The sequence below is a fragment of the Pteropus alecto genome, unplaced genomic scaffold, assembly GCF_000325575.1.
Source record: "Pteropus alecto unplaced genomic scaffold, ASM32557v1 scaffold413, whole genome shotgun sequence".
In the NCBI taxonomy this organism is placed as follows: domain Eukaryota; kingdom Metazoa; phylum Chordata; class Mammalia; order Chiroptera; family Pteropodidae; genus Pteropus; species Pteropus alecto.
In genome coordinates this window covers 1679826-1696723 of record NW_006434120.1, presented here as the reverse complement: position 1 = coordinate 1696723, position 16898 = coordinate 1679826, and the positions used below count along the sequence as shown (strand labels likewise).

At 36.9% G+C, this 16898-nt stretch overlaps 1 protein-coding gene across 5 annotated transcripts in view; it reads left to right on the top strand.

The window, feature by feature from the left end:
• WDFY2 (WD repeat and FYVE domain containing 2) overlaps positions 1-16898 on the top strand; it is a 154066-nt gene that overhangs the window by 63956 nt on the left and 73212 nt on the right. For all 5 annotated transcript variants that reach the window (XM_025044767.1, XM_006909006.3, XM_025044766.1 and 2 more), the window contains exon 3: positions 10724-10797. In XM_025044767.1, coding sequence (XP_024900535.1) covers positions 10724-10797 — 74 coding nt within the window. The remainder of the gene's footprint in view (positions 1-10723; positions 10798-16898) is intronic.

Sequence of the window (16898 nt, the reverse complement as noted above, 5' to 3'; positions counted from 1 at the left end):
TACACATTTTTGGTGTCATTCTCCAAAGTTCTCTTTATTTGAATGTCCCTGAGACTACAGAGAAGCCTCGAGTTGCATTTTCATAATTTATTAAGCTGCATGCTAGAATGACTAAAAGACTGTTGTAGTTCCTACACCTAGCATAGGTGCTCAATAACTAAATACTTATTGAAAACTTGAATCTGATAATAAAGATGAGTTGCCCTGAGAACATTATTATAATTTTCCTAATGACCGAACATGATCTTTGAGAAAGAGGACCCTATGATTATTTGCATATTTTGTCTATGGTGTTCTACTGAAGGGAGTAAAAAAGGAATTAGTTTGCTGTTAAAATGTAGTCTATGGACCAGCAACATCAGGATCACCTGCGAGCTTACTAGAAATGTAAATATTGGATTCCATCCCTGATCTTCTGAATTGGAATTTTCATTTTAATGAGATCCCTAGCTAATTTGAATGCACTTTAAAGTTTGAGAAAATTGTCTTGTGACAATATACATATGTTTATATGAACATATGTAAAGCCTCATGCATATATAGCATTGATTTGTAAATACATAGGTAGAAGTACACATTCTAGTTGATCAGACATTTACTGTGTACTTACTGCATACAGGCCATCAAGCTAGGTGCCAGGATTTGCAGATGAACAAGGCACATATATATGGTTGGATGATTTCTCTAACCTTTCATTGTTGGATGGTTCCACCACTATGGAGAGGTAGAAGAACGAAAGGCTATGTTCTTCACAGTTGGTCTGCAGTTGGCTTTTATGTTCCCAGGAATCATGCATTCAGAGAACTGATAGTCACTGATCTCTGAGCAAGAATTTAAGTTTAGGTTAACTTGAGAGAGGGCAGAATCTTATTGCATAAGGAAATATTCAGTTTAGAAAACCTGAAATAGCTTTTAATTTCCAGGAGATTGTTTTGCAGTCTTTTCAAAGATGTTTTGTTAAGAGGTTAGTCACTATTAACCTTACTATCAGTTATTTTGTATCAGTTACAAAGTAAGTGAAAAGGTCATAGTGAATCTGGAGGCTATAATGTGGACACCGCAAGGCAGACATGACCATATTGTGTGTTTATAGTGGTATCCAATAAGTGGTATTCCAAATTCTGAACAAAATGTAAAATATCTTGTGCATATAACATATGGCTTATTTGTCCTTTAAAATACCTTTAAATACTGTATTTGTTGTGTTCTGGGTAGGATACTAATGTTGTGTAGCATTGAGAAGTATTTGAAGTTTAATGGAAGGAAGGAAACAGAAGGCCTTAGATGAGAAAGAATGAATAGTGAAGGCTAAGTTTGATGGCAGGGAGTGAGCCTGAAAGGCAGAGTGTGATAAGGCTCAGTGAATTTGGGAGAGTGGTAGACAAGAGAAAGATGAGGAGCAGACACATCATGATCAAAAACACAACTGCTGCTTTAGTGGTGTCCTTGCACCCTATCTTTTCTGAGAAACTTCCGTGTCTTCCATAGAAGGGAGCCAGACTTGCCTGGTTAAGGCTCTTTGCCCCTGAGCCAGTCTGATTTTTCCAGGAATTTAGAATTTGGAGTAGAAAATGTTTGTCTTAACCTAGTCTGGTGTCTTGAGCTAGGAACATGCAAACCCCTAGAGGTATGAGACATTTGTTTGCTTAAAGAAACAATGAAAGCTGATCTGCTTAAAAGGAAGTGTGAACAAGGGAGGAAGGACCACTTGGCTCCAGAGGGAGAGAATCCTGAGTGATGTTGAAGGTTTTCTTCCTAAATCCTCCTAACCCCTGAAGCTCGCCTTTGCTTCTGCCTTTGAGTTCAAGAGATACTCCTTCTCCTACTGGATATTCCCATTGTGCTTAAGTTCACTGTCGTGGGTTTTTGTTCCTTGTAACTGCAAGTATGTGACTCAGCCTAGCTCTGATGTGTACCTCCTAATTCTTCTCCATTCAGTTTCTCATGGATCTCTGTGATCTTTATAAAGAGAAAGGACTGAGCCATGTCCCTGTTGGTGTCACTATGGTGTTGAGCTGAAAACAGTCTGAGAAAAGTGAGGGCAAGTAAAGAAGAAAAGCAGAAAGAAATATTCTCCTGTGCAATGTACTAAGGATATAGTGGTTAAATATGGCAGATGATTCTTGTCTTAATGGTGTGTGCACACAGTCTGGTGAGGAAGGCAGACCACCACCCATGATGCATGCTGAGTGTTGTAACATGGGAAATAGGCATAGTGGAAACGTGATTACAAAGGCACCCTGAAGAGTGTCCATTCAAAACCTCTGCTGTCTGTAGAGAATTTGGGGTGACTGATGACTTGTTTTGTAGTTTCCTATAAGCTGATTTTTATGGATGAGTGTGAAATATGAGCATTTCCATATGAAATTCTTTCAAAAAATAATATCCTTGACATAACTCACATAGTACCTGCTTATTGCCTATGACAACATCAAGTCACAGCCTACGCAACTGGGACCTCTCTGGGCTTGGAAACCAGAGGGGCCTCATCATCCAGAGTTGAGGTTTCAGTTGTACCCATAAGTACGATTATTTGTTTCAGGCTTATAAAAGATACCATTTCAAGTACCATATTTGTATCACACTACAGAGGGGAAAACACACACACATACACACACGCACACACACACATACACACACACATGTGAAAAGCACAGGCATTTCTGTTTTCATGGTTGAGCTATTTTAGATTTGCTTTACCAACTAGGTCAGACAGAGGAGTAGAGGAGAGAGATCTCAGGCAGGAACCAGCATGGCAGGTGTTCGAGATTTTCTTACTCTATTAAAGTATTGGGTATCATGTCTGGGTGTTTATAGCCACCTTTTCCCCTTGGGCATGGAGAATAGGTAAAACAACTTGACTGTCAACAATGTAGTGAGTAGGAGGTTAAGAAGGCCAGAGCCTCAGGACTGAAGGTGTATCAGATCATTGGAAAACCTTTGTGGGTTCTGTCGTTACCAGGGCAGGCTAGCAGAATTTACTTTGGCTCCTAAGTGTTGATGAATTTGTCCCAAAAGCAAAACAGAAGACAATTTTTCAAAGATAATTACAGATAAAAGGCACACCTAACAGAGCCATACAGTGACCTGTTTTGTCTAATTCCAGCTCTCTCCTATGGTGGTATTGCCTGGTGGTATTGCCCAGTCTGAAGTTGTGGTTGGGCCCCACAGTTTTCACACAAGTATGGCCATTTTACCATTTGCTCAGCTAACTTTTAAAGTATAGGAACTCTAGTCCTTCTGATCAACAATTTTGAACTGTCTGCTTCCCAGTTTTTATCAAAAGTCTGGTTGAGGGAAAGACTGTTTATGGTGGCAGCGTGAAGGGTGTGCTGTCCAATTATTCATCTGTACTCTGAGTTTTCCTACTCTGTGTTAGCCCTTTGCAGAAATGCCTTCCTTCATTGTTCCCTCAGCTCATACTGTTGTGTACATTATTGCTGTTTTGAAGTACTTGTCTACCATAATGCTCAGCACCCATTTGATGAGAAGCACTAAGCAGTGAAAGAAACTCTTTGCTCTCTCTCAGGTGGAACTTCCCAGCCTGTGCGTTACAGCATCCTGGGATGGTCCAGATGGCTTACCAGTCCTGAGAACCCATCTCCTTCCAGGGCTGGGGAGACCCAGTCATTTGGACCCTCACAGTCTCTTCCATTTACTCCAGTGGCTGTACAAATCTAATTTTCTGTATCAAGCGAAAAAGATTTGGAAGAAGATCCCTAAAGACCTCTGGTACATGGTTCTTAGGGGCATATGAAATATGGAACCTGTTATTTCTCAGCAGATCTTTATTCTAATCTTTCCATTCCTTAGTCGTGATTTTTTGCTTATTTTTATCATTTGGTTATATTGTATCTGCTTTTTAAGCCATTTTAAATTCTTTGTGAAATGAGGTAGTGAATATATTAAATAAATAATCTTGGGATGACTAGAGAGATGAAGTTTGAACATAGTCTTACTGTTTACATTAAATCTGCCCCAAAACATGCATCAAGATTGGAGTACAGTAGTTCCCCTGATCTGTGGTTTCATTTTCTGTAGTTTCAATCAACTTTGTCAAACATAGTCTGAAAATATCAAGTGGAAAAATCCAGAAATAAACAATTCGTAAGTTTTAAATTGCACATCGTCCTGAGTATCTCTCATTGTCCCACCACATCCTGCCTGGGTCGTGAATCATCACTTTGTCCTGAGTCTCCATGCTGCATATGCTTCTCGCCTGCTATTCACTTACTAGCTATCTGGCTGATCAGATCAACTGTCATGGTATCACAGTACTGGTTTTGAAGTCACCCTTATTTTACTTAATAATGAACCCAAAGTGCAAGAGTAGTGATGTTGGCATTTCAGATGTGCCAAAGAGAAGCCGTAAAGTGCTTCCTTTAAGTGAAAAGGTGTGTATACATAGGAAAAACATAGAATATACAGAGTTCAGTACTCTCTGAGGTTTCAGGCATCCACTGAGGATCCTGGGGGTCTTAGAAGTATCCCCCGTGCATAAAAATACCTTCAAAATACCTCATAGGTTAGAACCTGTGCCTGGATGGGAAACCAGTATTTGATTTTCATTTTTGCTACTAATTTTCTAAGTCAACTTTGATCAAGTTCTTTACATTTTCTCTGTTCTGAAGCCTAACAGATAAACTGTTTATTTTTTTCTGTTCTCAAATTTGCAAAAGTATTTAGGTTATTAGATATATCAAATAAGTATTTGTAAAGTTCTTTCAGGTTCTTGGTGTTTAGCAGTGGATACTGTATAGCTGATCTTAACCCAGAGGGATTAGGAAGGAGTCACTATTGTGAGGGTGTGGCTGGATAGGTTTCCTTTCCTTGTTTGTTGGGACTGTAGTCCTAGAGTAACAGATAACTTGAAATTGAGGATTTATAATAGTAAAATAGTTAATATGTTCGTAAGTTTTTTATCTGGGATGGAAATGAGTTGTTCTGCATGTAAATTACAAATATTAATTTTCCCATCGGTGAGGTCAAAGGAGAACTTTCAGTGCTTTAGGACTTGAAGGTGGTTTGTGTGCTATCCAACATCTTCTGCTGAATTTATTGGGGTTTTGGGAAAAATTCATGTGGATAGATTAGTGATAGAAAGATATTTTAAAATAATAGACTTGGCAGTTCTTTTTTTTACAAGATAATATTTATTTTGGTGACTTTTAGACAATATCTTTAATTCTATTGAGGGAATTTCTTGGCAGGTGGAGGAATATGTGTATAATTGGGAAATGCCTATCCCGTTGTTTAATATATATCATTTCAAATAACTTCTTAGTTCCTAGTTATGAAGTATATTGTTCCTTTGTTGGTTTCTTTTTAGTATAAGTTATATTATAGAACCATGTGTAAAAACAATAAATTGTTTACATTTTCAGAAGTAGTAACATAAGCTGACCTTTTAATTTTGTGTTTATTAAGAAAAAGAAGTGTCCAAGGAGCTTTTGATTTTTAATGGAAATAAAGGAAAACATAGATTATTCAAACTAAAGATAATATATAAATTAATATGAGTAACTATAGCACTTATTTAACATACTCTTGTTTGATTTTCATCTAACAGTAATTTAAAATTTACTATAGTCAGATCACTTTACTGTAAATTAAAACTTGTCAGGGAGAAAAGTGACTACTGCTAATTTAATTTTGCTGATGTCACTAAGACTAAATGAAAAGAAAACAAATGGTTAATTTTAGTTGAGTGCATAAAATATTTGATTTAAATGAAAAATTCTTTTTAATGCTTGAAGTCCTAAATACAAGTCCTAAATACAAGTGTTCCTAATAAAACATGAGTTAAATATTTTAAACATAATAAATATTATCAAGTGACAAACAGGGCAGAATGAAATGATGTCAGTAAATTAAATCTTTGCTTACGGTGGTGGGATGCTCTTTGAAGGCTCTGTATTCAAAGCCCTCTTCTGTAGGATCCTGCCATTTACCTACTCCAGGATGATTTAACAACTGAAGATTTATTTTTTCACGGAAGTACTGTTGTTTATTTAGTTTTAAAGTTCCCACCAGCACATCCCCTGAAGGTTACTGTCTCCTGCTAAATAATGCCTTTAGCATTGTAAAGCAATCAGTGTGATTGAAGTCTAGGGCTTACCCTTCAGTGAAACTTGTGTTTATTTGAGCAAAGTTCACCCTCACCAAAGCACAGAAAATAAATTAGTCATAAAATGAAAGAATTACAAGTATAAATAATAGAAATTAGGAAACTGCCCCCAAATAGAAGTATTTCTAGAATGCCGCCTCTTATCTACATTTTTTTAAAAGCAAGAGCAATATTTTTTAAGACCATGTATGGAATAAAAGTATTAGAAGTACAGATGGCCAGTTTCTCTCTAATCCACTTAATTATTGGCTGTTGAAGTTGATGTTGATCTCTTGAATTCCCTTTGTCTAGATTTATATCACTTGAGCTTTTCTCCCTTCAAATTACCTGGTCATTAATATAATCACCCAGGCTGGAGTTTCTCCTTATTTTTTTTCTAACTTTTAAGCTGAATACCTGCCTGTTCCTACAAAGATTTCATTTAAAAAATAAAACACTCAGTATTGTAAAAGTATTTACTTTTAAAGATAAAATTTTGACAGGCCATCAAGGTCTAAAGAGAATATTATTTCCCATTACCCATAATCCTGCACAAATTTCTTTTCTATCTTATTTTTACCTTTTATTATCTTGCTTCCTAAAATTTTTCCAAATACACTTCTTTTGTCGTCAATCTGAGACAGAGAAGGGCGATGGCAAATCTTAATCAGATAGTGTGGAAAATGAGTTCTTATACTCTTTTATTGTGAAATTGTGGTCAGTTTTTCCCTAGATTTCAATGAAAACATTAGGGAGAAAATAGAATATAATATCAACAAGACTCATAGCAAGGCCCTGAATTTGTTACTGGGTGTGTGTAGGAGCAGTCTCGGGCAAACTACATGTAGCATGTGTCGACTGTAAACAAAAGTCAGCCAGGTAGTCCATCACCAAAAAGGATTTATTCAGGAGAAAGAAAGAATTGCAGTCCATTACATGCATCCATAGTGACCCACACACACACATTGCAAGAAGAAGCAGGAAGCCCCTATTTTACAGAGGGGAAGAGGAAGTTAAGGGGAGGTGCTATTAAAACCATAGAGCTCTGCTCTAAACATAGATTTATTCCTGTAGTGTATGGCTTTTCTACCTACACAGGATATGAGAGCTCCTCCCATAGGCCCTCCCATTTCCTGTCCAGGTTACAGTTTGTCATAAATTTTGACACACGATATCTGTATGAGGCCTTGAGAAATGAGGGTCACCCCACAAAAATTACTCAGGTGGTTTTCCTTTCTCATGGGAAAACAGTTTAAGGTGGTGGGGAATAAATATGCTTTCAGGTTTGTATCTTGTTATATACTTCATCTCGAGTTCAGGGATGCAGTTTTGATACTCAAAGAGTATGAGCTGTATTATAATTTTATAGTTCTGGTCAGCCTCTTTGCTCAGCCTCTGGAGAATACAATTTTAAGGTAGGAAAACAGAATAGTCTCTCAAGCAGTTCATCTCTAACCTGAACTTTCAGCCATCAAAGACACCATTATTTTTTTATTGACTTATGAATCATTCTTTTTACAGAATTTAAAGCTGAAATCTTCTTTGTGAAATATCACGTTTTTGCACCATAGTTGCAAAATTGTGCTTAAATCATATTTTGTATATTTTCTCTCTTGTTCTTCCTACTGAAGGATCCCCTTTACCACTGGCCATAATTAACATTGCTCTACGATGTCTTATTTTTACCTGGGCAATTTTGCCTCTGACATTTTCTTGCATGGATGGATAGGAGCCATTTTGTATGGGCCATAGCGCTAGTCTTTCAGAGGTTGCTTTTTTTTATTATTATTTTATTTATTTTATTATTAATCTCAAGTATATAGTACATTGGTTAGATATTTATATAGTTTATGAAACTGTTTCCCCAATTACTCTGTCTGTCCTCTGGCTCTACACCTAGCCATTACATTACTGCATTCCCTTTGCCGCGCTCCCCATCCCTGAGACCATCTCTCAACTACTAATTTGTACTTCTTTAACCCTTCACCTCTTTCTCCTGCAGCCTTCCTCCCCTCTGGCCATCACCAGATTGTCAGGGGTTGCTTTTTTGTTAATTTCTAGTGAGTTCAATTTAGAAGATCTCTGTGTCAGTCTGTCTACTCCCCTGACCCCCCAAAGGAAAGACATTTACAGTAGTAACAAATAGGGGCATAGATATTCTTTTCAATTCATTCCCTGCCTCGTTGGCCCTGAAGGGGCTATGGGTAACAACCCAGGGCCTACTCTTGCGGGAGTGTCACAGTTAAGGCTCACACACCAAAAGTCTTACTACTACACACACACACACACACACACACACACGCACGCACGCACGCATGCACACACACACACTGCTTGGTGCTTTACCATAATGCCTCTTTGAAGGAGTGTTTGCACCTTTAGAGGCACCTGGGAGGTATTGCTCTCTAGCTCTAGCATTCCTCTGTCTGTAACTATCTTGTGTTCAAGCATATGGGTTCTAGAACAACAGAATTTCTGTTAAATATTTTTTGTTTATGGTCCTTTATAGGAAAAGTCTTTTTCTTTTGAATTCTGGTGGCATTTCTTACTATCAATATAAAGTGATTGAACTAAGAAGGTAACATTGGTCTAAGTCTTATAGTTCTTATATAAGAACTTAGAGTTGGTGTCACAATCTAAATTCCTTAATAACAGCTATATGCTTTATATGTTATTGTACCACATGCCTAGAACATTGTCAGCATTGTAAATTTTCATTGAGAAAATAACACATTTAGTAAATGGGGGGGGAAAATAATGAATAAAGAAATTGTGATGTAGATTTAAGGGTAGCCTGTGCAGTATTATAAAAATGTCTTTTAAATCACATTTAAAGATCAGTAAGATCAGTGGGTTTTCTAACTGTTATAGAACTAGATATAAACATTGGAGGAAATCACATGATCAGGCAGGCCGCTAAGCAATAAGTTTGTTCTTGACTAGCCTGTAGTCTTTTGTGCTGCAATCAAGTTTTGCTTTATATGGTCATGCTTATATCTTAATAAATCATTAGATATTTAAAAATTTTAACAGGAATAGCAAAATAATAAATAAAGACAATGTTATAGGAATAATCTTATCATTTGAACACAACTACGTTTTGTTTTTCCATGCATATTTTTATGTGTGTGTGTACTTTACGTAGTTCTAAGCATAATGTATTTTTTATGTGTTTTTTTTCAGCTAGCATAATTTTCCATGGAATCATTAGATTTTAATTTTATACACATGTTATGAGACCTGGCCGGCATCTTAGCATCTGTGTAGAAATTTTGCCAACACAGTTTATAGGGCAAGGGCCCGTAAGACTGGCTTTCGTAGGGTAGTACATTAAATATCATTTGATTGCTTTTTTCCAGCAATGTTCTTTTGGGAATCTAGTTTATTTTTGTGGCTAAACTAAAAGAAGATATTCTGCACTGGTAGAAGTTTTGGGAGAAAATTATTTTTTCTGTTTCCGTTTTCTAAATATATCATGACTGAAAATTAGAAAAAAGTAAAAACTTTATACAGTTTAGAAGATCTTTTTTGTTGTTATTCAGGGCCCTTTTATAGAGAATGAAAAAAATATTACTAAGATGTGTTTATGAAGTGGCTGTGTTGTAGAACTTGAGGTTCTTTCATAGTTTAAAGATAATCTGTTAGATGTTTGAAAATAGGACACCGTGTATTTGAATTATATCTCTGAACCTTTTCCAACTTTCTTCTTGTGTGACCTTGGGTAAGACATCTAATGATAACTGTGAAAAGTAGGAATAAAAATATCTGATGCTGATTATAATGATGAGTAGTTTGTGATTTATAGGGCTACTGTGAAGATAGGGGGACATTTTAAAAAATTGCGCTGACTCTTTAGAACAACTATTTCGGTATAGGATAAATTGTCAAAAGGCCCCCATTCTTACTAACAAGTACTTGGCCACAGGAGGCTTCCAAGTGTGCTTAATTTACTTAGGCTCAGATCGGTCTTGTAGAACAGGGAGGCCCTGTCCAGGACTGAGTAAACTGACTCACTTGTTTTCTTTCCTGTAGAGCCTGGCTGGCCCAGTGTCAAGTTCTCTTTTACATCAAGACAAATCCTCAGTCATTTTCAATTAGCAGCCACCAGCATATCCCTTGAATGCTGAGAATAAAAGACTTCTGTTCATCTTCATGCCCCAAATCAATTCTGAATCAAAAAATAGATTTCTGTACTAGTGTGCGAATGAAGGGGGTGTAATAAGATCTTTTGTTTCCCTAGTTCAGAAAAGATAGATTATTTCTATTAAAGATGGAGTTTGAGTGGAAGGGCGATTGGTGACAAAAGGATTGCACAGCATAAAATATTGTTAATCTAGTCAAGCAAATTTAGACTTGATACTGACATAATAGCTGAGACCAACCCCTTGGAACTTGTCTAGTTTGAGAATATCTTATTTATTATATTCATTAAAAGGAAAGCCAAAAAACTAGGGGTTAGTTGTAAAATGACTATTTTAATTTTTGGTGAGTGGGAGTTAAATGAACTGTTTTTCAGGAAATAATGGTGAAAAAATAGCCACACACTTTTAGCTAGTCACTCCTGAATCGTGAGAATCATCATTTTGTTAATTTCATCAACATGTTCATTTCTTTCAGCTCCATGTTCATGCATGTCTTTTAACCCGGAAACAAGAAGACTGTCCATAGGTCTAGACAATGGTACAATCTCAGTAAGTACGCATAAATAAGATTTCCAGTTGAAATACTTCCCTTCCTGTGGAGTATATATATATATGTATTGTGATGAGAATTATTTGCAAATTAATTTTCTTGCTAAGTGGAAATTACAGTGCAGCAAATTATGGTGAGGTGTAGGGAGAGTCTCAACTTAAATGCCCACGAGATGCAGCTTGACTTACAATGTACACAGTGCCTAGAATAGGGGCATTATGAGGCCAACTAGTGAACTACATAAATCTGTGCATTAGTAAGAACAAGCCATGATACTCGCGGCTTTGATCAGATGGTTATAATCATAGCATGATATGCTTCTCTGCACAGGTGAGAAAACACAAGGGAAATGTCTCCTTTTAGACCTGAATGTCTGATTTTTGTCTTTGATACTCATTGTTCTCCTTCCTCTCTTTCTTCTGCTCCTTCTTGTCCTCTTAACTCCCTCTAGCATGTGAGTAGAATTCTGTAAATTAGTATGAATTTATAAAGAAAGGACAGGATCTAGATTTAGTCTGTAAAGTAGATCCAATAAATATTAGACCCTTCAATTATATATCTTGAGGGAACTGAAGTTATTAGAGATTGGAATCTCATATTTTACTGCTTAATCTTCTTTTTACATATTTATTTTCAACTAGTAAATTAACTAGTAACAAACTGATCTGGTAAATTCTCCATTTTGGTAAACTGCCCAGTTTGTATTACCTTTAGTTCTGGGCAGGAGAGGCCCTGCTTTTGGACCTGTGAGTTAGAGAGTCTACTCTGGCCACACTTCCCCACAGATGAGGGCTCTGAAGGGCTAAGAGGGGTGCCCAACTTAACCCCAAGCTCTGCCCACTCCCATACTCTGGGTCCCGATAAAACCAGTAGCCTTAGCCTGAAGAGCGGCTAAGGGGCAGTGGTTTGAGATGGGTAAGATGTCCACACATGTGTGCAAGGCCCCTCAAGGTATTGATTGAACTGGGGAATGTGAAGAAAAGGGTGTGGGCTGGCTCTTTCATGTCACCACATGGTAGTGTGGAACTTCGAGGAGTCTAAAAATTCGAAATTTGTACCTTTACCTCCAGGTGGTTAAAGGTATACTTGTCAAGACTGGAGGAAGAGACCATATTTTGTTTAATAGTTTAACTTGATTTATAACTTTTGAATACTTAGACATATGGAATGTAGGTCTCCATTTGTGGTCTTGACCCTACAAGGAGTCTGAAAAGGTAGACCTGAAATTTTCTGTTTGATCTTAAGTCAAAACATTTATTTGGTGACCTTAATATTGTTAAATATAAATCAGCCTATTGACAAATATTTATGGAATTTCTCTAATATCCAGTGCGTTTTGTAGCTCTGTAAACTCTGTTCTTTAGGACAAGAGAGAAGTTTATGATACAGATCTTTATCTGCTTTAAGGAGAACGATTTTTAAAAAGTGGGGTGTATGGAGGATAAATTTATTTTTGAAAGATAAAGGGAGATAATAGGATTGCTTAGTGGACTGAAGTGTTCATTACAAAGCAAATCTGAAAAGATGAGCTGAGATCTGTGTATTGCCCAATAGTTCATGGAATAATATGTAGAACACTCAATGTCCATGAAAAGACTTATGTGTATATAACCTACGGATGATTCTTTGTATTTTTGAAATCAGTGTAGATGGGTAGTGGGTGCTGATGAATTTGGCTTTGAAGGCAAGAGAGGTGAACAAAGTAAGTTATAGAGGTCTGACTATGTACTGTATGTAAGAGGAGAGACTATCTTAGCCATTATTTCTCTAGTAAATGAAACTGCCAGAGAACTGAATGTGAATCAGAGATTGGACTGAGATGTTTCTCTTGCCATGTCAGTACAGTGTCAGGATGCCAAACCTTACCTTACCTAGGTCTCCTAAAAGACATTAAGGGCCCAGCTTGTATGCAGTAATTTCCTTAAAAGTGCCTCTTTTATGTTGCCTAAGACGATGACTTGTATACCCTACCCATTCTTATCTAAAGAACTATAAAGAGCTCTGAGTTAGGGAGAGATACGTTGAGAGAACAACATGTTTAAGGTTCAGAATTCTCATTGATCACTACAGTAACAGGTTCTATACTGAAAACACTTACACAGAGTCTCAGCTGTTAAATAGTTTACTTTCTAGCCATGAGAAATTCTATTCAGAGACTGTTCATTCTCTGTTCCCTGAATATAGCAAATAAATTTTAAAAAGAAATATTGGTTAACTTATTTTAAAACAAAGAAAGAAGGAAAGCAGAAAGGAAATCCTTATTTTATTTCACTAAATGAAACAGACTTAAGAGGCAGTTAACTTTATATAACTGAGTAGTGAATTAGGAAATAGAGATAACAAATATAGACCATTCTTTCGAAAATTTGGCCACAAAAGGAAGGAAAGAGATGGTGAGCACCAGAATAAGATATGATAGTAGGCAAGCAGCAGGAGGGTCTAGAACAATTTGGAGAATTTAGCTTTGAGAAAGAATGGGGAGAATTTTGAGATAGGAGAGACAGAGATAGTTTTAGATGTAGGAAAGGAATGGCCTTTTTTTTTTTCTCGTGAAGTAGTAAGTTAGATCACCTACTAAGAGACGCTAAAGTAGAGTGAGAGTAGGTTTTAGTTTCTATAATGTGCTTTTTCTGATTGTATAGTCCAGATTCCCTTCTGCCATCTCAGTCTACAAAATCTCAGTCATCTCTCAAGGTGTTATTTAAATGCTATCTCCCCCCGACACACACCCTTTTTTTTTCCGGACTAGTGACTCTTGAGCACTACCAATTGAAATTAATCACACACAGTACTCAGTAGGTTAGCTATATGTTATTGCTTATTTAACTTGTTTTATAAAAAGTTTTTAAGTCTGTCTCCTCTATTCAAGTATTGAGTGTTGAGGACTTAGTCAGGCTTCTATTCATCTCCTTCCCCAGTGAGTCTTAATGTGGTTCCTTGTGCAAATTAGGGACTCAGTGAATAATTTGTTAAATAAGTTGTTGACTAAAGTATAGACATTATTATTATTTAATATAACTGCTTATAGTAGGTACCTGCTTAAATTCTGAGATAGTTTATTTGTATAATTCTATTGCTGTTCATAATGTTTTTCACAATGGAATTATTCTCGATAGGGGAAGAAGTTATGCCAGTAGTTTGATTCATCTTGAGTTTTCAGAAATACCTTCTGTTTTAATGTTGAAAGAAGCCAATCAGATTGTGCTAACTACTATTTATGCTGACATAAGACTTTGAAATTTTCTGCCGTAATGCTTCCGTATTCTAGCCAATTAACAATAACAACAAAAGTAGCAGTATACCAATGAGCATGATGTTGGCAAGGCAATGAGGTCAGAATAGAGTGGGAGAGAGTGGTCTGGTCTGGGTCAGCTCCGTGGAGCTTGGGTGTGAGCTGGATGTAGAAGATGGACTAGGATTTGATTAGCTAAAGGTAGGAAGGCAAGGTATTTAAAGCAAAATGAATGGCATAGAGGAAAAAAAATATAGAGGTAAGAAAGGGCAAGGAATGTTTGGAAGGAGTTGTTTGGCAAGCAATCAGTAGTGTGGGGAGAGGACTAATCGGGTATAATGTATAAAAAGTTGTTGGAATTTGATTGTGAAAAGCTTTGCTCAGGATGAGTAGTTAGTATTATGTAAAGAAACTGGATCCCAACAGGAAAAATCTCCCCCCATTACTACTTGGGAAGCCTTTCTAAAAAATTCAGAGGGAATAATTGACTAGTGAGGAAATGTCATCACACAGAAATTAAAGAATTTCCATTAAACTAATTTTTACCAACCCTACTAAATAATGGCTATAGGATAGTCGTAGAGATATATGTATAATCATCTTTATAAATATATATTTTCTTCATCAAAACTATTAGTGAGCTAAAAATTTTATTAAAATCTTGCCAAGATAAATGCATAGTCATTGAAAAAATTTTCAACAAGGCCTGAAAATAATAAAATCTCTGCTCTCTGAAGATTAATTTTCTTTTTGTGTTATGAGAAGTTTGGGATGAGAATAAAAGATTGATCTATATAATGGTTAACATTTAGGATAGCAGTTATTGTATAAAAATAAATGATACTGACCATGTATGGATTTGTTGTTGTTTGGTAGTTCTTGTGGTTAATATATACTTATATATATACGTTTCTGTTAGTTCACATAGATTACACAAGGGAATAAAAAGGTAGAGAATTAAACATTTATTGGGCATCTGCTATGTACCAGGCATTCTGCTTTACATAGATCACTTTATCCAGCTTCACAGTAATCCTATGATGTAGGTGGTAGTACTTACACTTCCCAGATAAGGAGACTAAGGCCTGGAGAGTGCACGTGCCTTCTCCAACTTACTTATCCAGGAAGCAGCACTCAGCAGAGCTACGAACTCTGTGTGCCTTGAAGCTTGGGCTTTCTTCTCACCCCACACTGCTATCCCGGAGCCACTTGTGAGCCTGTGAAATATTCCTGCTAAAGGCTTTCCAGTCCCTGTCTGGTGCCTCTTCCCCCAACAGACGATTATATCTCTGTGCTTCTAGACTACCCCTTGGAATGTTGCCTCATTTGTTAATGGGTCTTCTTCACTCGATTGTTAACTGCCAGCAGAGACCACGTCTCCTTCAATGTTGTGTCCTAACAGAATTCGTGGACCACCGTCGTTCTAAAATATCTGTTGACTGAAGGAGAGAAGACATTTAGGTTGGGCACTTAGCTGGCAGGGTAAATTGCTCTCAATAGTTGACACAATATGAGTGAATCTTGTGGTTAAATGAGGTGTTTGGGCTGTCATTTAAGAATTTGATGTTCGACTCTGCTTCCTGAAATTCGTAAACAGAGATAACACTCAGCAAGCAACCAAGAAACTTAAGTGGAAATATAATGTGTTCCTGAGAGTTTGTGGAACCCTAAAATATGCTGTTAAATAAGTCTTCCATTGCTTCTTTTTCAGCTAAGACATGAAAGCTGATGAACTTTTGAGATTATAGAAAGAGGAATATGCCTTTTTACACCATTTATTATTTGGAGATTCATATTTTACAATTAAATTAACAACTTTACAAGAACATTACTGTGTGTTTATCTATTTTACCAGATGATAAAATTGCTTCACATGATGGAATTCAGAATGGTGTATGTCCTGGCAGAATCTCATAGATAGGGAATCTGTATCACAGATCACAGTAATCATTCAGGCAGAGTTCTTGTAACAGGGAAGCTTAAAGTGTCTCCCTTCCAGAAGGCCCATAGCTTCAAGGGAGAGGAATGCAGTTTCTGTAAGAAAAGATGTTACTTTTTCAAATAAAAGGAGAAATTACCTCTTTTAAAATGTTTACCTTGAACAAATAACCAGATTTAATTTTTCCAGCAAAGTGGGTTTGTGAACAACAAAGAATTGCAATTCAGGACATGCAGTCTAATGGCGAACCAGGCACAAAGCCTAAAGAAACAGAGGAGAGGAATATTGTGTTCTGGACTGGGGAGGGTCTGCAATAAACAGAGTCCATTGGAGGACACCAGAAGTTAGAAGTATCAACTGAGTTATGGCGGTCTCCCATGGCTGAGCTGCTCCTGGGCAAGGAGGAATCGTTTCTTCTTCCTACTGAGGTAATAAAGTAGTAACACTTCCTGTCAGAGATGTAAAGTATGCCTCTTCCTGTTGGGGTCAGTAGTATGTATTGAGTGACAAGTAGCGTGCATGAGACTTCATTCTTCTAACCTCCTGATTTTAAATGAGGTTTCTGTTTATTAATTTTCACAAAAATATACTTAGCATCCACTAGAAGGAAATCGCCCAGAACCAGGATCTTCAACTTGAAGTGTTTTATGAGATTCAGAAGATCCAAGGCATTGTAATATTTGTTAACAGCACTTGTATTTTGCCATGAGAGCAAAATGAGTCATTCCCAGTTGCAGCATCGGTACCTGCTATGTCACTTTCCTATGGCTACTGTAACAAAGAACTACAAACTGGGCGGTTTAAACAGAATTTGCTCTCTCACAGTTCTGGGGGTTATAAGTCCAAAATCACAGTATCGACAGGGCCATGCTCCTTCTAGAGGGCAGAATCCTTCTTTGCCTCTTCCTAGCTTCTAGAGGTTGCTGGAA